The 24,004-nt window shown below is 42.4% G+C and overlaps 2 protein-coding genes across 3 annotated transcripts; both read right to left on the minus strand.

Moving 5' to 3' along the window:
* Position 1: 1 nt before the first annotated feature.
* On the minus strand, positions 2-23,120 carry SNW1 (SNW domain containing 1). The gene is made up of 14 exons (XM_080918569.1): positions 23,080-23,120; positions 18,082-18,235; positions 14,718-14,879; positions 12,505-12,600; positions 12,309-12,415; positions 11,205-11,309; positions 9,941-10,010; positions 9,348-9,413; positions 7,398-7,514; positions 6,113-6,254; positions 4,279-4,375; positions 2,804-2,921; positions 903-1,066; positions 2-818 (listed from the first exon to the last, which is right to left on the minus strand). The coding sequence occupies exons 1-14, from the start codon at positions 23,091-23,093 to the stop codon at positions 620-622; spliced, it is 1,611 nt and encodes a 536-aa protein (XP_080774695.1). The 5' UTR covers positions 23,094-23,120; the 3' UTR covers positions 2-619.
* Positions 18,792-19,507, minus strand: LOC308413802 (ATP synthase mitochondrial F1 complex assembly factor 2-like; the record flags this gene model as incomplete). Of its 2 annotated transcripts, XM_080908886.1 has the most annotated exons (2): positions 18,792-19,337; positions 19,484-19,507. In XM_080908886.1, 2 exons carry the CDS (start codon positions 19,505-19,507, stop codon positions 18,792-18,794), a joined length of 570 nt encoding a protein of 189 aa, XP_080765012.1. The 2 variants fall into 2 exon arrangements, with proteins under 2 accessions (XP_080765012.1, XP_080765013.1); XM_080908887.1 differs by lacking the exon at positions 19,484-19,507 and having other exon boundaries at positions 18,792-19,375.
* Positions 23,121-24,004: the final 884 nt, after the last annotated feature.

Consider the following 24,004-nt stretch of genomic DNA (forward strand, 5'->3'; position numbering starts at 1 on the left):
GTTTTATTTGAAAGGAGCGGCAGTAAGTGAGACCTTGGTTTCCCCACTGCATGGTAGAAGAGCACAAGAGGGCAAATGCATCTGCTAGCATAGATCCAGTGTGTGGACATCCTACTCACCGCCTGAGGTGATGTTATTCATAAAGTTCTTACAGAAAATTTACCCCTGGATTAGCAAGTGCCACACACACACACATACACACATTGAAGTAGTCTTAGTTCTGTCTGGGGAAGCATTTTCTATAAGTGCTGCAAGACTGAGGAAGCACAAACATAACCCACTCTACTCCGAAACAGAATGTCCAAGCTTTCTATCTCCTGGAATAAAGGAGTGCTGGGATATATTACCCAGTTTTTTTTTTTTTTTTTTAATTTTTAATCTGTTTTTTCCCTCCATTAAAAAAAAAAAAAACAAAAAACAGTCCAGTTGTTATCCCCCTCACAGGCATCTCTCCAACAATTCCTCTTCTCCTGCCTCCAAGAGGATGTCCTCCCCCCACCCCACCCCCCAACCAGGCTTCCCTATTCTCTGGGGTCTCAAGTCTCTTGAGGGTTAGGTACATCTTCTCTCAGAGAGGCCAGACCAGGCAGTCTCTGCTCTATCAGATTTAGAAGCCCATCTACTCCTTTCTCCGCTTCTTGCCTTCATGTTCATGTTCCTTGGGGCGGCTGCTATCAGAGGGTCTTTTAGAACCACCATGCTGTTTGGCTTCTTCCAAAAACTTGTCCAAACCAAAAGGATCTTCCTCAAACTGAACTGGTCCTTCTCGGGTTCTCTGTTTACGGTCTGAACCAGAAAACTCTTTATCAGGAACAAATCTAGGGGAAGAAGAGAAGAGGTCACAAACTATTTCTGTTTTGCTGGCATTAAAAGGACCAAGCATCAACTGTCTGCACTGGTACCTGTTGGTATTTATCCTGGTTTCGAGGTCATCACCATACATGTCCTTGTCCAGATTTTTACTGGGCTTGTAGATACTCTGAGCCATATCTTTCCCACCTCTCCAAGCCTGATCATAAACATTGTAAATTTCATCTTCTCCACCTGCAAATCCACTGTCCATACCCTGTGGAAAAAGTGAATGACACCAAATAAAAATGTATACTTACCCAGAGCTGAATCTGAATGCTTAGGAATTAATAGTTCCATGTTTATAGCTTATTAAAAAAACTTCAACTGCAACATTTATGTAAAATAATAGACAAGTATAAAATTGTTCATACACATTTGAGGTCTTACTTGGAGCCTAAGATTAAATCAAGGTATTCATTAGATTTAAGATGGGTGTGGTATTGCATGCCTCTAATCCCAGTGCTAATGAGGCAGGCAGGTGAATCTCTCCCAGTCTAAAGTCAGCCTGTCCAAACATCACATTCTAAGACAGCCAGAGCTATATTATACGCCCTTCCTTAAAACAATGTTTTGACTAACCAAAAAAGAAAGGACACATGGCTGGGCGTGGGGGTGCTCAACTTTAATCCTGACATTCAGGAGCAGAGGTAGGCAGATCTAGTTTACAAAGTGAATTCAGGACAGCAAGGGATGTAACTAGAACCCATACTCAAACCCCAAAACTAAAACAAACAAACGCCAAACCAAGAAAAGTAAAACAGAAAGTTGGGTGTAGAGAAGGTGGGATGGATCTGGGAGGAGGTGAAGGAGAGTGAATATGGTCAAACTTAATTGTATGAAATTCTCAAAACAACAACAAAAAAACCCAACAAAACAAAACAAACAAAAACCCAACCTCAACAGTATCATTAAAATTGAAGGACTGTATTGTAGGCCCTGGACAATGATGCTGAGAAATGTTACCCCAACTGCCTGAGAATGTCACTATTAACTAAAGCACAAGAGAATATGGTCCTCAATAAAAATCTTAACAATTTTCATACAGACTTAAAAGGTTTAAGCTTAAGGTTAGAAGAGATGACCATTTTGAAATATTTACTTAAGTGGAACTTTTACCCTGACTGACTTCTGCTCAACATAGCTGACTTTGCACAGCAGTTAAGAACAAAGCTTTGGAGTCAAAGCATCAAGGATGAATCTGAGTTCCATCAATTACTCAATCCTATCTCAATTATGTATGAGAGGTAACAGGGTGCTGCAGAGATGGCTCAGTGTTAAAGCATTTCCTACATAAGCCTCAGGACCCAAGCTTGGATCACTAGGACACATGTAAAATCATGATAGGTGGATGTGGAAGCTTGCCTGTAACTCCATCCTCTGAAGACTTGGACAGGAAATCTCAGAGCAGGCTGGGTAGGAAAATTAACTCTCAGTTCTGGGATGGACTGAGACATCTGCGTCAGTGTTTACGGTGGAAAAAGAGTGATGAAGATAATTCCCAACATGAACTTCCACTTTTAACATAGGCATACACACACGTGTCTATACATGCAAACATGCCTACAAATGAAAATGAAAAAATAAAGAACCCCCCCCAAAACAATAGTCCAGCTTCATATGTTGTGTGGCCCCCTCCATTTTGTCTGAAGAATTGAAATGAATAGACTTGGAACAATGCCAGGAATATAAGTATCAAAAAATGTAGTGTTGCTTGGAAGAACTTACTCACATGCTATCTCTAAGTCTCAAACCATTAAGTAACGAGTTATCCACAGAAAGAGCTAACACTGCACTTACTTTCTTTAATCAAAGCAATACAGAAGTGTTAATAAGCCTTTAAAACAAACCCTTTCCTTCCCAATGTGCTTTTTAGTTATGGTATTTTGTCACAGCAGTAGAAACCACAAGAAACCTACACACAAGGTAAAGGTGTTTCCTAAGTTCCTCATACCTTGGATTGGTTGAAGAGCCTTTGGTCATACTGAACTTCATTGGAAGTTCGAGGATTGGGCACACCAAGAGCAATGACTTCACTGATATCTCGATTTTCATTTCTCTGTAGTTTTGACCTATTTGAAATACAGATTCATTAGGACATCTTCACAGACAGGAGAAATATATGCAATATAAATACAACCACTCTTGGAAGCAGAGGAAATGAATGTGTTATGTCTCACGAACATTTATGGTCTGATGATGCACAATCACACGAGCAGTCCTGACAGTACTTCAGATGCATGCTTAGAAAAGGTGGGTGTGAGTCTACAATTGGGTCCTCTCAGCTCAGAAGAACACAAGGGACTGCTTCTTGGATACAAATGGATGCATCACATACCTACGCTTTCTCAGCAGGCTACACTCAGCTCTGACCTAATTACACACACTGGTTTTTATCCATTTTTACCCCAGCAGGACTCTATGACATGACATAGGAAGCATGACACTGAGTACATTCCTCTGCTGTTTTAGTATCAATGCAATCATCATCTCTATGAAACTGTGGTAAGTGTCACACTTTACAAGATGTGCAGGTCTTAATATTTCTGTAGGGGGCTGGAGAGATGGCTCAGCAGCTAAGAGCACTGACTGCTCTTCCAGAGGTCCTGAGTTCAAATCCCAGCAACCACACAGTGGCTCACAGCCATCTGTGACGAGATCTGATTCCTTCTTCTGGTGTCTGAGGACAGCTAGAGTGTACTCATATATAATAAATAAATAAATCTTAAGGAAAAAAAAATTTCTGTAAACAACTTTATTTCCATCCAATTACAAGTTCAGGGTCACTCTACTAGTTCTAAGAGCCCAATTTCTGTACAGGTCCACTGTCACCGTATAATGTGGCAACTCCCCAACTCATTGACAACCTTGACATTTCTTTCATTTCTCTTCTCCATGGGTTCAGCTTTTGCAGAGAGAACTATGCCAGTCAAACAAGGAACCAAGTTGATAGAATCAAGATTTAAACTTGAAACTGGATTTCATCAGCTTGTAGCATGGGAAAATTGCACATATGGGAAGAAATTTTCTTATTTGCATTTAGCCCAAACCCGAAATTCTACTTTTGGAGCACAGCATTTTCTGGACTCTGAAGCATCCTGTCCTCAGGTACTTGTGAATCACAAACTACGATTCCTACTTTATGTCTACACACAGGCATGCAGTTTATTGCACCACTTGGGAGTCAAAAAGCACACAACAGAACAGTTTTATCCTTTCCTTCTTCTGCAGATAGGATCTGGATGCCCGTCCCTATCCCAACATTGTCAATCCTAACTACTACTTCTACAAGGTGTAGGATGAACAGGGAGCCTTCTAAGGAGTGTCAATTCTGTTAAGACAAACCGATTTTGGCAAAGTTCCTAATTTATTACCAAGGTAAGGAAATGCCCACCTTCCTGACTTGCATTTATGTAGACAGCTACCCACCTCTTATCTGGAGCTGCCCTGGACAGGTTCCTCTCGTGTTGCCTCTCTTTTCGTCTGTCATGACGGATTTCATCTCTTTCACGGGCCTCTCCGTCCTCTGTGGACACAGTTGAAAATTAGCTTGTCACTGTATAAGCTATTCAGTTTACACAGGACACTCTTGAACCTTTTTCTATTTTCTTGAGACATGCCTAGGCTGGCTCTCGTGTCTCACCCTATACCTGGGATTCCAAGTGTGCCCAACCACTTCTTTGTGGTTATACCCAGCCCTTTAAAGTTACTTGCAGTCAATTTACATCCAGGACTGGAGATTCCTCCATGAGCTGCCAGTTACTGAAATGCACCTAAGTAGAGGGGAGCCTGGGGTGCAAATCCAGACACCTTAATTGTTTTTCAAAATTAACCAGAGTCTAGCTGAAGAGAGGTCCATTTCATCATTCATTGCTTTCAGCTCTTCCCCCTGGTGCTTGAACATTGTCAGGATAAAATGCAAAGAAAGGGCTGGGGAAATGGCTCAGCTGGTAGAGTGTCTGCTGTTCAAGCATGAGGGCCTGAGTGTGGATCTCTGGCAGCCATGTAGATGGCTAGACGTTGGAGTGTGTGTCTGTCTAAAACTCCTCTAGAAAGCCAACTGGGGAGCTTCTGACTCAGTGACACCCTTTCTCAAAACTACAATAGTGATTGAGCAAGGACACTCAATGTTACCCCCCTTGCCTCCACAGGAACATGTAACAGTTATGTACATGCACACATCCACATCAGCATACATACACACACACACCACACCACAGAGAATCTTTTAACAAATGGAAAGAAAAGAGAACCACGCACAGGCCTTTGATGGATCTTGCTGCCCAGTCAACCTAGCTAAATTTGTGAGCTCCAAGCAGAGAGGCTGTGTTTCAAAAACTAAGGTGACTGCTGGCCAGCTACAATAGTGTCACAACAGCCACTGGGTAGAATTTGGGAATTAGTGGTGTTATTTAAGTACTGTCATGGGGCTGACCTGCTTTTGGTTCAGATCCCTAACTACTCTGACACATCTCCTATGTAGTACTGTGACACATCAGCTATAGTAGGTTAAACTCAAGGGCTTTTGTAGTCATCTATCTTTCCATCTAGAATGTTCTCCCAGAAAGTCACATGGTTTACTTCCACGTTTTTGTACTAATACTAGCTTTTAAAAGTAAGGCCTCCTCTTTTAAAGAGTTGTTTATTTATTTTTTATATATGAATACACTGAGCTGTCTTCAGACACCAGAAGAGGGCATCAGATCCCATTACAGATGGTTGTGAGCCACCATATGGTTACTGGGAATTGAACTCAGGACCCTTGGAAAAGCATCAGTGCTCTTAACCACTGAGCCATCTCTCCAGTCCCCAAGCAAGGTCTCTTCTGACAGGCCTTTTCTTCTGGCATTTTTATATCCCCTGTGTTTTATTTTTCTTTATCCATTGTATAATATAGTATATGATTGACTTCATTTGCCTTTTTGTTGTTGTTGTTTTGGAGACAGGATCTTACTTACTATGTAGCCCTGGCTGTCCTCAAACTTTCCATCCTCCTGCCTCAGACTCCTCAGTGCTGGGAGCAGACGTATATTATCAAGTGAGTTACTGCCACATTAAAGACTTCTTTTAGATATGTACCTCTTCAATTTTGGTAGCTTACTTAGTTCTTCATTATTTACGATATAACTCAATTTTTCTTGTACAAATAAACTACTTTTGTATGCTGTAAAATACCCTCCCCCATACATGCTCAGTGCATGAAGACTTTCTAAAATGAGATACACATTGTCACAAAGTAAATTCCAAAATGAGAGTGTCATACCTTTCTCCACATGGGTTTTGATCCCAGCTCTCCTTTCTCTGGCTTTCTGGGCCATTTCTCTGAGCTTTTCTTCGTGTTTCTCCTTTTCTTTTTGAGCCATCTTTCTCTCTACTTGGGCTCGCATCTCCACAGCTTCACGGGCCTGTTAGTAAAGAGAGATGTTAAGTGGAACTCACAATGAGATATATATTTACAGCTATCTTCAAAGTCCTAACTAAAGTCTGCTAAAAGCAACTGCCCAGACTTCAAGTTTGTTGCTCCTAAAAAGACTGACTTTAGAAGGCTGGTCTTTTGTTTCTAGGGAATGTTTAAATGGTGCAACCAGGGCAAGCCCAGTTGACTTCTATAAGTCAAGTACATTATTAATGATGTTTTATGAACAATCCAAAAGTGAAATTGGCTGAGCACAATAGTGACCATCTAGCACAAAGAAGATCTGAGTCCACCAGTTCAAAGCCAGACTGGTACCCACTGGGCATGGTGGTGCATGACATTAGCACCTGGAAGGTAGAGGCAGCTGAGTTTGTGTGTGTTTGTTCCAAGTCAGCCAGGGCTATGTAGAGATTCATCTCAAAAACACAACGAAGGAAACCAGATTGAACCATGGTGAGATCCAGCCTCAAAAAGTAAGTCACTAGGTAAATAAATGTTGCTGGCCATGGTAGAGAATACCTGCAATCTAGAAACCAGGAGGTTGAGGCAGAAGGATTGCAATGAGTTCTCGCACAGCCTGAGCTTGAAACTCAGATCCTGTCTCAAACACCAAAGTCCACTAAAACAAAATCTTTGCCTAAAATGAAAGACTTTTAATAAAAAGAAAAAATCTAAAAATACTCCACTCATTTGTGTGTGCATGTGCATATCAATATAGCACTAAATCTGTAATGTCAACAGTGCCATTATGGGAGTGAACTATATTACAATGTCTACCTACCCTTCCTTCCTACAACTGTCCTTTTGGGAACACCTCCATCTCAAATAGAAGAAAACTGTGCAACACACAACAGTACCTGGTAGTCTTCAAAGAATTAGGTCAACCTAGGAACCTGTTAGGCTGGCACAGGGGATTATCACTGTGGAGGGGGGGTGTGGGCAGGGAAAGGTCCATTCAGAGTTGCACTTAGCCCTTGCTGCCAGCCCTCTCCACCCCCCTTGTGCATACACACACACACACACACACACACACACACACACACACACACACACACACGTCCCTCTGGTAACTAAGGTAAATTAATGTGGGCTCACAAATGCAAGAACATTCAGCAAACTGTAAAAGACAAACCTTCCGATCAGCAATGTATAGCGCTTCAGCCAGTTTGGCAAAATTTTCATTTATGTGCACAGTCTGAAGCCCTCTTCCATCAGCAGCCAGCCGTTTATCTAATGGAATTGTATACCCCTGAAATGAAAGCAAAAGACAGGTCAGCACAGTCATCACGAAACATTAAATGGTGCATGCCCATTCTGAGAACCACTCACATTTCTATTTCTCACAATTCTTTTAAACAATTACGAGAAACAACTAACAGGAAATGCTTTATGTTCATGCTCTAATTACCCTAGTAACCACACAAGGCTGGCAACACAACTCTTCATCTCACAGGAAGATGGGCTAGAGTGCCAAGAGATGGTGGAGTCAGTACATTGTAGTAAGACTGGATCACTAACATGATGCAAGATCCCAAGCATTAAAAAGATGTCTACTGTCCATTAGTCAAACTACAGTAAAATGAAGTCATAAGAATGCAGACAAACTGCTAGAACCCAGGAACTATGCTGAACATCAGTTGGAATTGTATCCTTCAGGCCTGGTTCATTTTCCCAGATTGCTAACTCGTCTGTCAAACACTACTCATAAGTCCATTGCCTCCTAACATGAAGCAGTGCTAGTTGGGTGTGCTGCTACATGTCTGCAACAACACTTGAGAGGATTACAGGTTCAGGACCAGCCTGGCCCACATAGCAAGTTCTAGGCTACAGACTGAGACATTGGCTGCAAAGCAAAAATATAAAGAACCTTTCGTCTGAGAAGAATCCATAGATAAATGAAGACCTACAGTGTTTCAGAGTCATCTCAACAACTCACAGGGTTACACAGATATGAATCAACCTATATGGTTTAGAGCCTTTCCAGTGGAGGATGACTATAAAATTTTATATGTAATTCCTGGCTTAAAGTTTATGCCTTTACCCATCAAAGTCTCCAAGCCTACAGGCAATAGGAACTAGGACATGTACCTCATAGTTTACAGATCCTCACTATTCTGGAAGCTCTAGCAGCTGAGGTACATGGGATTTTTGTCTGTTTGTTTGTTTTTTGAGTCTCTATGTATTTGGGTCTCTCTATGCAACCTGGCTGTCCTGAAACTCACTGTTAGACCAGACTGGCCTCAAACCTACAGAGCCCCCTGCCTCTGCCTCAGGAGTCCCAGCAGGCCCTGCAACGCAAAGGTTTCATTTTTAGGGCTTATAATTTTAGGATCTTGCTATTCAGTCCAGAGTGGCCTTCAATCTGTTATCCTCCTGCTTCGTTTCATGTGTGCAGGAGTCACAAGCATGCAACGCCACTCCTGACAACACCGTGAACAGCAATGCTACACAGCAGAATAGCCAGAAATAACTAAAGCAGTGAATCCAGCTAACCACCTCCTTACCCATGAACACTCACTGCTGTCCTTTCTCATGTGAGCAGAGGTTGGTTCAATTATTTCTGGAAATATCTCTAACCTAGAAGTTTGACCTTCATGAAGAATTACATCTTCAACCAATAAGATATCCCCCCCACCCCCCATCTATGTGTTTCTGACAGCTATAATATACCAGAGAGATTTACATGGTATTCAAGGGCCTGGTATAGCAACATATCTAGTGTATTTTAAAATGGCCCATAAAGCTGTCTCTCTACTTCTTTGTGAGTATACCAGGTTTCAGATGCTGAATGTGTGCATTTTCACTGAGCTCTTCAGACACACCAGAAGAGGGCATCAGATCTCATTACAGATGGTTGTGAGCCACCATGTGGTTGCTGGGATTTGAACTCAGGACCTATAGAAGAGCAGTCGGTGCTCTTAACCACTAAGGGAGCCATCTCTCCAGCCCCCAGTTGTAATTTCGTATTGGGAATGTTAAGCTAACTGAGGAGATAAGGCTTCAAGGAATGTCCCCAGGCTGCAACTCCTCCCTGAGCAATCCCCAGGGACAGTCCTAAGAGACAGTGTTCCAAAGTAATCACCTTAGCGTTCTTCCAGTTGGAAATACAAGGAGGGATCTTCCACTCTTGCTGTTCCTTTACAGTCATCTGAAAACAAGTGAGAAGAGACGTTTTCATTACAGTCTAACTCCAACCTCAAATAAAACCCTCCCCAAGGGGCAGCTCTACATACACTGACATAGGACAGACAGTTGCAGCAAAATTTCTGCTAGAGTGCACACTGTGTTTCTGGCATGGACTGTAGCCACAGGAGCGCTAATGTGAACAGTGAAGAAGAGTTCAGATTATCACAAATCCTGGACAGTACTATTCTATACTTAAACACGGCTGACTTGGAGGAGCAGAGCAATGTGGCAGCTTTCAGATGAACATGCACACTGTTCACTTATCCACTTCCCTGAATTCAGAGCTCAAGCAACTGATGGTAGATCAGCTGCTGCTCCCACATAATCATTCTCATAAGCACATTGTACTGTACTGTAGTCTAACTGGGTTCATATCTGGTCTCATACACTAAAAATCCAAGTATAATCATGGTGACATGTACCTAAGGCAGAGGGACTGTTTGTAAAACTGAAATCCAAAGTGAGAATACTTGACTATAGTAGGATTACCTTCCGACTAGGAGAATGCATTACAGGTGCAGGAGGAGATGGTGGTCCCCGGGGAATTTTCTTATTAATCCTGAAGAATAAACCAGAATTAAACAGAACACCAAGCCTGGTTTTGTCAGTTGGTAAATGTGGCTACTGTCATTACTCACCTCACAGCGTTAACACAGCACTGTGTAATACATTCCCAGCTTAATGTAACTGACACTCAGTTAATTAGACATGAAACATCCAATCCAGTCACAGTCTAGACAGTAAGCTCATCATCACCTCAACTTGTTCATGACCCATGTCCCTCCCATTTCCTTCCATCCCCACCCATTTCTCCATGGGTACCCCTCATTGACCGTAACTAAGTGTAAATTTACATTTTCTAGAATTCTTTAAAATTAATTCATTTATTGTCTGTGTGTGAGGTGGATATCCATGTACCCTGGGAAGTATGGAGGTCAGAGAACAACTCTGCAGGAGTGGGTTCTCTTCTTATGCCATATGAGTGCAAGGAACTGACCTCTGGTCAGTGGACTTGGCAGAAAGTATCTTTAACCTCTGAGCCTTCCAACTGATGCCACCATCTAGAGTTTTATATATACACAGAACCATAACGTTGTATTATGTGTTTTTGTCTTTCATGTTGCACAATTATTTTCAGATGAGTCTGAAAAGACTTTTCTCTGCCTAATAACATTCCACATACCGACATATCATGTTTGCTTATCTATTCGCCTGTTGATGAACACATACGCAAATGCGCACATGAGCACACACACACACTGTAGCTGTCTTCAGACACACACACCACACACACACACACACACACACACACACACACACACACATACACACACACTCTGTAGCTGTCTTCAGACCCACCAAAAGAAGGCATTGGATCCCAGATGGTTGAGAGCACCATATGGTTTCTGGCAATTGAACTTTGGACCTCTGGAAGCACAGTGTACTCTTAACAATGGAGCCATCTCTCCAGTTCCTTTTTGTTTGATACTTTAAAAACAGCAGCAGTTTGGGGCTGGAGAGATGGCTCAGAGGTTATGAGAACTGACTGCTCTTCCAGATGTCCTGAGTTCATTTCCCAGCAACCACATGGTGGCTTACAACCACCTATAATGGGATCTGATGCCCTCTTCTAGTATGTCTGAGGACAGCTAGAATGTACTTATATACCTAAAATAAATAATTCTTAAAAAACAAACAAACAAACCAACCAACCAACCAACAGCAGCTCTCCCTTGTGAAGCCATATACTTACTTAAATCTCGGAGGCTCCATTGGGTCTTTCTGCATTTCTACCATCCGAATAACCCTCTGTTTAGCTCCAGAATTGAATGCTACTCCTTGCTGGGATGGTGTGTAGCTAAAGAAAGTAGATGAAAATTGAGGGTGAGTTAATTCAAGATTTTTTTTGGTTGGCATTTGTCTTCTACTACAGTCCAAAGTGACCAGACTTTCATTTCTTTGCATAAAGTTCTGATATAAAATCAGATTTTATACATTTAGGCAGGACACAAGATACAGACCAGAAAAGCCAACAGAAACTGAATTACACACAAGATGTGCACACAAGTGCTTAGTGACATCTCTTTTATCCTCTCTATATCCCACCTGGGAAGTGCACCTCAGTTTTGCAGGTCTAAAACTAGCACCTACTTTATATCTACATTATGGGCAGAAAAAATTGCCAGGGCTGGAAAGATGTCTCTGCAGTTAACAGCACTAAATGCTCTTCCAAAGGACCCAGGTTTAATTCCCAACACCAATGTCAGATCACACTGTCTGCAACTTCAATTCCAAAGAATCTGTCTCCCTCCTTCTGGCCTTGTAGGGCACTGGGCATGCAGGCAAACCCCTACTAACTCCAAGTTTTCATTTATTTACATCTGGTTCCAATCATTCCTCACATAGTCTATGGAAGGCCCTTAACATTTAGCAACATTATAAGGGCTTATTAAATGTGATAAAAATGATAAACAATTGTGGTCTGGGTCATATACCACAGGTAATAGTTTATTCTCTAAAAAAACAACAGAACAAAACACCCCAAAAATCAAAACCCTAAACAGCCGTCTGAAGATCACAATGGTTAACATAATTTTTTTGAGACAGGTCTCACACTAAATACCCCTGGCAGTTTTACAACTCACAGATCCACACGACCTTGCTTATACACGTCCAATCCTACCCACCTTGTAACAGTCATCATCTTAACGTGGATACTTTTTAAGATCTTCTGTAAGCAAGAATTAATAGGCTTTAAAAGCCATTAATACAATGTGCTTGTAACTGGCTTTATAGGCTGGTGACAGTTGTCAAAACCCCACCTACTGAGTCTGACATGCAACTAGCTCTTCCATACCGGATATACTGAGCAGGAGCCAGCTTGTCAGCTGCACGAACCGGCATGGCTGCAGCCACCTTCTGAGACACAGACTTCTCCAAGGCGACTCTTGTTTTTTCTGTTATCTGAAATGAGAAGCATTTGTTCAGTGGTTTGGAAACTAGTAAGAACATAAAGTTATCTAAAATAATCACATGTATCAACTCCTGGTTACCTCTTTAATTGCCTCTTCATCGGGCCTTTGCAAGTCTGGGTCATCTGCATTCATAACCTCTTTTGGAACCAGGTCAGTGTATTTGCTGTAAATGACCTAGAGTGTTCAAACACAAGCAGGCTTAGGGATATAGAGAATGGAAAAAGCAGCCTCATTAAGTCAGTCTAGATGTCAACACGTCCTTGTAGCATATTTATACATTTAGGATACCTAGTTTTGTCATTCAGATTTAAAAACTAAAATTATTTAAAACACAAACTACTGCTTTGGTTTCAAACTAATCACTTTCCCTTGACCCCATGTATTTAAATTATTTGAGATCTTCTAATCAAGCCTGTATCCACATACATTCTGCCAACATTATCTTATGCATCATCAATCTCTATTTGATGCTCACTAGGACTTGAGATTAATGATGATATAAACTGCCTATGGCACCACTATTTGGATTAAAATCTCATCAGAATTTAAGTCAGGTAACTAAGTAATTTCCAAATTCACTGAACCTAGAAAATTCCACTGACCTCATCCTAATTATAATGTTTCTGTGTTTTCTGGAAGCAATTCTATCTACAAACTCGGAAAGGAAACAAGAACAAAAAGGTAAACAAAACAAAAACCAGGACATTTTCTTCTGCAAGAGTAAAACAAATATATTTCTATGTGTATTCTAGTTTCATTTTTGTCTTTTTAAGAGAAAACCTGACCAAAAAAACTCAGGGAAGAAAAGGTTTATTTTGCTTACAATTCCAAGTCAGAGAGTATTACAGAAAGAAATCAAGGCAGAAACTCACACTGCTAGTCACATTAGACGCAGTCAGGAGTAGAGACATGAGTGATCCTCTGCTGTTTGCTCCCTTTTAGCTTTTCTTTTCTCACAGTACAGGAACCTCTCTGTCTAGGGAAAGGTGGTGCCTACAGTGGGCTGACTTCTATCAATTATCAACATAGTCCCTCACAAACATGTGGCCAACCCCACTTACACAATTCCTTAACTGAAGCTCCCTTCCCAAGTCATTTTGAGGTTATAGCAAATTGACAACAAAAACGAATTATTCCAGGTTTAACTGCTGACACACAAGCCATCAATAGCATCATCTTTTATGAGTGCTCGTTTTATAAGAAGCACAGAGCACACAATAATGAGAAGAGTAAGGATCAGTACATGGGTACCACATAGCAGTAACCCACTCAAGAGTCTTGGTTTTTCTTTTTTTAGGGTAGAAAAATCTACACCACCACAAATTGAAAATTCTCAACACCGTGGAAGAGAACACTGAGATTACCAAGAGTGGTCTGTGTTATATCCAAATTAAGAACTGGGGATATGGCTCAGTGGTAAAGCCTAAGCTTGGCATAACACAAACATCCTGGGTTGGATCACTAATACCATCCAGAAGAAGTAGAGGGCACCTGTGTGAGTTTTCCTCAATCACACAGAGGGAATATTTGTCTACAGACAAAAGTAAAAGCTGATTTGGAGCCAGGGGCACAGCTCAGGTGCAGAACAACTGCCTAGCATACAAGAGGCCCTGGGTCTCGCCTCTAACAAGATCAAAACCAAAACTGATTTTCTCAAAAGAGTCTGTGATTACTGACTTTTAAAAGTTTGGTAGCACTTATGAAATACAACATTACTTTTGAAAGATAAAACAAAAACCTAAGTATAAAGCTGTCACTGCTGGGTGTGGTCTACAGCATGGGGAGGTAAAAGGCAGGAATGTCTGAGCTCAAGGCCAGCCTGGGCTATATGCTGAGACTCTTTTAATTACAAGGCACAATGTCACTGATACTTTATAAAGATTTTACCTCTGGGCCCAGGGCTTTGTATACACCAAGCAGGTGACTTACTATCAGTGAGTTCCCTAACTTCACTGCTATTTTTTTAAAGGTCTATTTACTTTATTGCATGTGTATGAATGCTTTGCCTGCACATATGTATTGGCATCATGTACATGCCTAGTACTGTTGGATCTCCTGGAACTGGAGTTACATATGAGTGCTGAGAATTGAACTCAGATCCTTTGTAAAACCAAGTGTTTGTTCAAAAACACACAAGTGCTTATAACCACTGAGCCATGTCTCCAGCCCCAACCTCACTGTTACTTTTACATAATCCACAACAGCAAGTGGTTTATCATTTCCACAAGATGTAATACACTCAACAAAAATATTATCAATAAGAAAAACAAACAAAACCAATGAGAGATTACCTTGTCTTTGGACTGTCCCTGTCGAGCAATTGCATCATATTTAATTTTTCCTTCAGGATCTACCTGAATGGCCAGAGCATTGGACATTTTTTTCTTTCGCCCCATATCCAGAGGATACTGGGCCACATGGATTTCTGGAAAAGCACCTCCATCTCCAAAATCCTGTGTATAAAAGAAGAAATAAAAAGAACATTTAGTAGTAAGTAGCAATTCATTCAAGTTAGCAAATCTATGCTAGGTATGAGTGACAGCAGTAAACCAAAGCACAGTTTTCATCTTGTGCAGGCTGCAACAGACTGAGTGTAGGAAGTACCCTGAGGAATGTGCAGGTCCTGGGAAGAGGCACTGTCATACTTTCAGTGGAGTGGCTGTGAGGGCTTTTCACAGAACAAGCTAAAGTCTCAACCAAGAAAAGCAAACAAAGGAAGATCCAAGCTGTGATGGCTGGAATAGACAAATGTGTGTGAATGCACGGCCCATAGGGAATGGCACTAGTAGGAGGTGTGGCCTCGGAGTAGGTGTGGCCTTGTTGAAGTCTATCATTGTAAACATAGGCTTTGCTTGTCTCTGCTCACTCAATGCCCAGTGTGGTCTCCTGCTGTCTTTGGATCAAGATGTAGAATTCTCAGGTCTGCCTAGGCGCTGCCATGCTTCCCACCATAATAATGGACTGAACCTCTGAAACTGTAAGCCAGCCCCACGTAACTGTTCGCCATTACAAGAGTTGCTGTGATCACAGTGTCTTTTCACAGCAACAAAACCCAAACTTATATACAAGGGAAGCATTTTCTTTTTCTTATAAGCTAGAAAAGGAAGGGAGGGGGAGAAAGAGAGAGAGAGAGGGAAGGAGGGAGAGAGAACGCTGAGATTAAAGGCATATACCACCACATCTGGCACCCCTAATAGTTTTAAATCAACAGTCTTTATTGATTTACATAGACTTCGTTGATTTAAAACTGAAAAACAAAACAAAACAAAACCCTCTTTTGGTACTAAATAGATTATATAAGGTACACTCAACTCCTGTTACCAAGAATGTTAGAAAAAAATGAAATTCATCAACAAAAGGGTGTTTACTGAAAAAAAAAGACTCATTCTTGTAGCCCCCCTCTCCCTGCCCCAACAGAGTATTTCATTAAATCTTGGATGTGAATTTTTAGCTACAGTATGCTTATTTACTGGAGAGGGTTGAGAATTTTGAAAACCAACAAACTGAGTGAAAAGGAGCTATATTCTTGTAAATTACGCAGAAATAAAGTCTTCCTAAGAAAAGTGCCTTCCTGTACTCAGACCATCAATCTGACACAAGCTCAGATTCCCTGGAGTTCTTAGACTGTAATCAGCACTTCACGACCGTAGCTGTAGCATTATGTGGTCATTAACCCTGCCAGAAAATCACAGCTTTTAGTGTGAAAACTAGAACAAAATGCTTTCTTCAGAGAACAGCCACTCCCCGAAAAGCACCATGACATTTTCAGATTAGTTGGTCACTCGAGTTTGATTTCCAAATGAACTGCTCTGATCTGCCAGGATATATAAAACCTCTGATAATCAATTAAGCCTAGAAAAGCTAACAGCCACCTGATGTCAGAAAGCTCTTTCTTGTATGAAAAATGAAGCCTGCTTTCCCCACTCTGTAATCCAGGGAGAGTCCCATGCCCCAAACATAACTATAATCCCTCAAAAAGGACACTAAGTACAATTATATAATGCCTGCCACCACTACCTTTTGGATGTAGACAGGAATAGATGATCCAGGAGGTTGGAATTCTTCCTATCTTGTCATGCACTTCACAAAACAAAAACCAAAATCCCTAACAACAGCAAGACAGGCTTCACACATCAGGATTCATAAAGACCAGATAAGAACACAGACAAAACAAAAGTCAACAAAACCTAGGACTATGTTCCAGTAAGGCAGGGTGGGTCTTGTTAGGTGCTCAGTTTCTTGACCTGACAGAGTGGACAGAGGCAGGGCAAACACAGGAGAGACAGTGCAGAAGGCTTTGGGCAAGATGCTAAACAATGTTTTTATTCTAAGACACTAGAAACACACCTAGAGGCAGACCGAAACAAGGCAGGGACCTTATGTATAAGGCAGATGTCATAACCAGATAAAAGTGCTACTCAGGGCCGGAGAGTTGGCTCGGTGCTTAAGAGCACTGGCTGTTCTTTGCAGAGAACTCAAATTTGGTTCCCAGGACCCTCTTGTAACTCCCGTTGCAAGGACCTCTCTTCTGACCTCCAAGGGCTCTGCATGAATGTGTTACACAGATGTATGTGTAGGCAAAACACCCAGATGTATAAAATAACTTAATCTCTTTAGTCCCTCACTCTGATTTTTATTTTTTAAAACAGTTTCCCTGTATAGCCCTGGCTGTCCTGGAACTCACTCTGTAGACCAGGCTGTCCTCAAATTTACAATCTGCCTGCCTCTGCCTCCTGGGTTCTTGGACTACAGGTATGCACCACCATATCCAGACCAAGGGGAGATCCTTTGATATAAACACAATATATAGGTCTATTACCTATAGCGCCACCTCTTCAGCCCAGACAGGTTAAGCCTCAAATGTTCACTTTTCTTTCCAGGTAAGGACAATGGGCAAATATGTGAAACTGGAAAAAGATATGTGATGAAATGCTCACAGGTTTCTGAGTAATCAGGAAAATATGGGTTGTTAAAGAAATTTGTTCTTTGGAGACAGATCAGAGGTACCACCAAATCAAAGTTTAGCTTTCATACTCCTGAAAATGTATGTGTGTAATATCATAACCAGGTATGTGCTAATGTTCTTAGACTGAAGATTTAAAATGCACACAGAGAAATCAACCCACAAAGAACACACTGCTGGGACTTTCCTGGAAGAAGGTATCTCTTCAGTTATGACATGGTATTATTTTCATTGTTGAAGGTGGGGTAGGAGTGAACACAACTCAAATGCAAACCCACTCTGATTCTTCTTACAAAGATTTCAAATTTTTACTACTACTAGTATATGTGTGACAGAGAGAGGGAGGAAGAGACAGACAGAAAGAATGAGGGCACATGTCCTCGTCACTCTGCTTGTAAAAAAGTTTTGGGAATCCAATCTCTGTTTCCACTGAAATCAAATTCAAGTTGTCAGGTCTGTGCATCAGGAGCTGCGGCCTGCTGGACCATTTGCCCTTTCTTGCATTTGTATAGCTACATTAGTAAGGGTATGCTAGCCCCTTTTGTTCAAGCTGAATAGTTGCACCATAAGAAGCAAAACAGTGATTCTCTGATGACCTCAACAATAAGAAGAAAGTCTTTGTAAAGACAATGTCCCTCGGGGGTTCAAATTTATCTTACAAGTCTATATAATACATTTCAGCCCACATTTACCTCTAACAGTCTGGGAATCCAGCCTTTCCTGTATCCGTAAGGGGGAGGCTCCCTTCGAGAGGAGACCAGAGAGGTCTGCCGCGATCTCTGAGATCTTGCCCTTTCTTCAGCTTCAAGTTGGTCCTGAGATAGCTGGGTAGGCGCAGGTAAAAAGCTACAGGAAATCAAAGTCAGAATTTAATTATCAAAATTCAGCTACAATATTCCTTTGCCCAGCATTGACTTTTCAATGATTTATAGAAGCATTCAATATTTATTACATTCTTATGTGGTGAAAGGAAAAAATTTACTCAGAAACAAACAGTAAAAACCCCTTAAGGGCAAGGGCAAATGCTTGACTAGACTTTTTTTTTTCCCCCAGAATGAAAAAATATTTATTAACATCAGGGTCAAGAGACCATCCTTATACCACTCATCTCCCTCCTCACTACTGGTCAGGCCAAGGGTGCCTGCATTCGAAGCTGTGTGACCTCAAGTCAGACACACTATGTTCCCAGGGCATCTCATGGAGCTTCTGTTTAAGGACAAGCCACACAGGTCAGGGAAGACCCAGGTACAGGCTGGGTAGCCCCACAGGTATAGGCTGAAGGAGCCCAATAGGTACTGGCCAACAGAGCATCACTGGATCCAGAGGTCCAACAGCCAAGGAGGCCCACATCAGGGAGCCTGTGTCTCTGCAGTTCCTCCCAGTCAGCGTGTGCACCCAGGCCTCACTCTTGCAGGAGCTTGTGCTTGACTGTAGAGCTTTCCGAGCATAGGTGGACAAAAAGGGTGCCAGCAGCAGTGGGAGCCCGCAGTTCCTGGAGCTCATAGTCGTGGGCCCACTCAATGTTGCCCCACTTCTGGATCTGGTACTCTTCCTCCAGATGTGACAGAAGCACAGCTTGTTCCACAGTCAGGCGCAAGTCAATCAGGCCCAAGGTCAGCAACATGGACTTGAGCTGGGCCACTACAAACTCAATCCTTTGCAGGGCCCACATGTTGTAAGAGGACAAGTGGCTGGTAAGCACCTCTCGGGTCTGGGTAGGGATGCTGGGTCCCATTATGCTGGTGGAGGAGCTGATCTCTATACTATACCTTTTCTCAGCCCACTCTATGATGGGATCCCATTCGTTCTTTTGAAGTTCCACTAATGTCTCTGGCTCTTCCACCCTGTAGTAGATGGTGTCAGTGTCTAGAAACTTCACAGCTGCCCGGATCAGCTGGTCTTTGTTTCGCTGGGTTGGGTTGTCCAAGGATGTGTTGCACAATGTGTCCTGGTGCATGGTGTAGAACTTGATGGTATCCTGCTGGGAGTCCCATTCAGTGGCCACCGAGATGGCCAGGGCCTCGCTGGGGACGGTAAAAAGCTTGGCTTGGGGAATTTTCAGCTTTCTGTGGTCCAGGTTCATCTTAAAGCCACCTTCACCCTGTGAGATGCTGACATTCTGATAAAATCTCTTCCTTTCTGTCGGCGGGATGTAGGCCTGGGCCGGAAGCTGCAGAGCTGGCCTCGGCCACACTGAGACGGTGGAGTCATTGAGAGGCCAATCCAAGAGACCGCACCATCGGTCCCTCAGCCAAGGGTAGAGTCGCCATATCATGCCCAAGGGCATAGGTGTACCCATACATGAAAAGAGAGTACAGGAATAGAACGAAGAGATTCCCAAACTGCTCGCTGGTTCCGTACAGAAACCTCTCACCAAGGGCTCAAAGCCCTCAGCCTCCTCAGCATGCCGCCATCTTCCTGATGACGTTTGACTAGATTAAAAATTGGTCTGTGGGCCTGCCTCTGCCTCTAGAGTTGATAAGCTAGATTTCTGTGTTTTTCTATACTTTATACAGAAACCAATCTCCAGTACTGGGTTTCCTAAGCATCCTTCCTAATTTTTGTTTAACAAGGTCTAATTAGGAAGCCTGGGCAGATCTAGATTTGCTACCCTCTAGAGTCCTGAGACCATAGAGGAATTGAGCACTATGCTACTGTGCTTTGCTACTGTTTTATTTCTTTTCTTTTTCTGGAGACGGAGACTGAGCAGATCCAGGTGCTTCCCCAGTTCTGGGATTAAAGCTCTCTAGACCATGTGTATACCATCTATCTTTCTACCGTATGATTAACTAACTATTCATTTACCACACTGAGCAACCTGAGGATAGGAACTGTCCTAGCCCTGTCTGGTAACATTTCCAAGTGGTTCACTCTGCCCTTTGCATTCATGGTTTTATATCACGGGCAGTCTTCTCCCTTTACTTAAACAAGCCATCTCAAAACCTTTGCCAAAAAATATTTAAAGATTTACCAGGAATGTTTTTAAACTTACTTATTAAGGGTCTCACTATGTAGCCCAGGCTGACCTCAAACTCAGACACCTGCTTGTCTCTCCCTACCAAGACCTAGGGTTAAAGGCGTGCTGCACCACACCCAGCCAGACTCACATTTTTATTTAGTTTGTGTATGGAGAGGTGTGTGTGTGTGGTGGCACTGTTGAAGGGTGAAGACAACTGTGGGAGTCAGTTCTCTCTTCCCACCATGTGGCTCCCACAGATGGAACTCAGGTCTTTGAGCCTGGCAGCAAGTGCTTCTCTATCCACTAAGACATCCCTTGCTGGCCCTGTACCCCAAACTTCTAAGTTACACTCTAATGGCCTACTCCAGCTGTAGCATTCATTATCTGAATGCATTACCAATTGCATTTTCTCATATCTCTCTCCTAAGGGAAGTAAGCTCATGAGGATACTGAGTAAAAGAACACAGGAAGTTTACCTTACCATCTCACCAAATAATCAATAGAACACAGGTTACCTTATATATGAAGTACTTTTCCTACACACCAAGCAAACATGTGATATTCCAGAAGACTGTAGCTAGGCATTTCCTAATTCCATTAGGAATTCAATGAGAGACTGAGGACCCAGTCTCTCAGGGACTGCCTCTACTTCCAATGGCAATTGGAGATTTGGTCACCAGTACTTTGGTTCCACTGACTACAAACTGGGGTCCCCACTGTTTTTAAATATTAAATATTCTCCTCAGTTTCAGTACAGAGGTGAGCTGAGATAAATTTTGGGTGACCAGTTCCTTTAATAAAGGTAACAGAAGCGGGGTCATGGTGGAGACTCTAATCCTACTCGGGAGACAGAGGCAGGTGGATCTGTATGACCAGGCCAACCTGGTCTACAGAGCAAGTTCCAGTCAGCCTGGACTACACAGACACTATCTCAAAAAACCAACCAAACAAACCCAAAACCCTTAATAGAGACGTTCCTGAGCTTAGCCTATCAGTGACAGCATAAGGTGTGGCAGATCTCTACAGGTGCAGCTACTGGGACCCAACAACTTCCTACTCTTTCTGGGTTAGTTTCATTTGCTGGGACAGTTCATGAACCTAAAAAGCAAAGAAAAATGAAACAAAACAAACAATCAATAGAACATAGGCCACCAGGTATGTGGATCTCATGGAGGGAGGCTCCTATCTGTGTGATAAATCCAGCTTGTGTCAAATTGACACACAAAACCTGACAGTACATTTGGCTTACAATTCCAGGTTACAATCCATCAAGGGATGTCAAGGCAGCTAGGGAAATCCCACACACAATCAAAAGTAAGAGTGACTTGTTTTTTTTTTTTTTTTTTCCCCGGAGAAGGAAGGAGGGAGGGAAGCAGGCAAGGCACGGCACCAACCATATAAGCTGCTTGCTGGTTGACAGAATGGCTAATGCCCATTTAGCTTTCTTACACTGTTCAGGATCACCTGCCTAGGGATTGCCCATAGTGGTTTGGATCTTCCTGCATCTCTCAGCAAGAAAAACAATCCTCTACAAACATGTCCATAAGCAAATCTGATCTAGGCAATTTTTTTTTTTTTGCCTGGTATCTTTTTACCAGGTGTTAAGCAGACAGTTAAAGCTAACCAGGACAGCATTCTGGTTTGTTTGTTTTCATCCTGGCCTTAAACTACCTATACAGATGGCTTGGCCTTGGAACTCAAGCGATTCCTCCAGCCTGTACTATTTTCATCTGTGTATCTATTTGTCCATCTTCCTGGTTAAAAAGAAAATAAATTATATATATGTATGAATGAAATTCTATATATACAACCTCTAGGGCAAAGCAGGACAGTGAACCTTAATTCCCATGACCAAAATATTTTTAGGATTCATACTGTAATGAGCCAGGAAAAAATCTGAGAAGTGGATTTGACAGGTGCAAGCCAATGTCCTTTTTTACACCTTCTTTAAAATCAGACGTTTCCAGCTGAGTTCGTATGGAAAGTTTTTCCACTTGGAGCAGTTAGGAGTTACATAACATTTTGGAAGTCTCCCACTTAGCATCTTTTTCTTAAAGGCTGGGAACACTTTACATACGGTAACCGGGGCAACCAAGAACAGCAGAAGTCGGAGGTGGTTCTAAGTACAAAAGTAATTCTAAGGTCCAAAGTTAAATCGCGGAACAACGCAACGCGCATTTTAGTAAACAGCAGCCCTACTGCTGTCAAAATTTTAAAATTTTGGTCGGTTCTTGAACGTTTCCAACTCTTGTTTTTTTTTTTTTTTTTTTTTTCAAAATTCTTTCTTTCGGAAGAAAGAGTACTGGAGAAAATGAGAAGCCCAAAGCAAACGAGCGGCGGGAAAGCCTCCCACAAGACTGGCGAGCTTTGCTCAGTAAGCATAAATAAACTGCTACTTCGAATCGCAACCACCTCAGCCCGGAGTCCACCGGGCGCTCCCCAATCTACCGCGCCGATTACGCGAGGCACACGTGAGCTCCTCGCGACGAAGCTACGTAGCGGCTCTCGGAACGGGGAGGGGGCAAACTCAACCCGCGAAACCCTTAAGGAAAGACCCCGGCTTCGGCGCGGCCTAGTTGCCAAGGAGGCCCGCGAGAGGTTCTAGCCACGGTCTTGGCCAGGTTAACTCTGTGCTCCAGGCTAGGTCACAGCCCGAAGAGTCCGGGCAGAAAAAGGGAAAAGATGTGTACTCCAGACCCTTCCGTATCGAGGACCCAAATCAACAACCCACCTGGTGAGCGCCATCTTCTTCCGCTTCTTCCTGCGCAGGCCACAGCGTCGCGGGGCGAGTCTTGCCCGGGAACAAGGAACCCAATGAAAAAATGCTTATTGCGCAGGCGTCCTGACCGAACAGCTTTCTGGGTCTTGTAGTTCTTTGTGTGGGAATTGCGGCAGTCAGTCTGTTGAAAGTGGGGTTAACTAAGCCACCAACAACTCCCTTAACATAGGAAATTCCTCACATCTGTAGATTTTACAGGCGAGAGGGTCTCTGAGTTTAACATATAAGTAGTGATAATACAAGATAAAGCCTTAATTTGGGAAGCTAATACTATTATCTAACTCCACTTTAAGGCTGCAACACCTAGTACTGCTTAAGTATAATGAATAGTCTGGTTGATCCCCTTCTATAAGCCAGCCTCCGTGCTTATAGTTAAAAGTGCTGCCAACAGTCATCTACTTTAAATTCTGCTTCATGAATGAATTATTTAAAAAATTAAGTGTGGGGTGGGGCACATAGAGAAGATGCTAGACATTTGTATCAAGGAGCTTAGATTTAATCCAGCAGATGAGTTGGAGCCGAAGTGGAACTGAGACATGTTAGAAAGACAATTCTTTCTTCCTGAGATAGGGTTTTTCTGTGTATCCGTGGCTGTCCTGGAACTCTTTCTATAGACCAGGCTGGCCTAGATCAGATAGATACTGGCTTGCTTCTACCTCCCAAGTACTATGATCAAAGGTGTTTGCCACTGTATGCAGCTCAAGAAAGACAATTCTTAGTCTGGCAGTGGTGGCATATACCTTTAATCCCAGAGGCAGATCACTGTGAGTTCAAGACAGTTTGGTCTACAAAGTTACTTCTAGGATGGTCAAGACTATACAGAGAAACTCTGTCTCAAAAGCAAACTGTCTTAGTTAGGGTTTCCATTACTGTGAAG

This window comes from Micromys minutus (assembly GCF_963924665.1).
Source record: "Micromys minutus genome assembly, chromosome: 1".
NCBI lineage: Eukaryota > Metazoa > Chordata > Mammalia > Rodentia > Muridae > Micromys > Micromys minutus.

Excerpts from the sequence above, each read along its gene's own strand:
- SNW1 (XM_080918569.1), bottom strand. Across the intron at positions 6,255-7,397 it reads TATACATTGCTGATCGGAAG|GCCCGTGAAGCTGTGGAGAT; the intron begins GTTTGTCTTTTA and ends CTTTACTAACAG. Across the intron at positions 4,376-6,112 it reads CAAAACCCATGTGGAGAAAG|AGGACGGAGAGGCCCGTGAA; the intron begins GTATGACACTCT and ends CTGTGTCCACAG.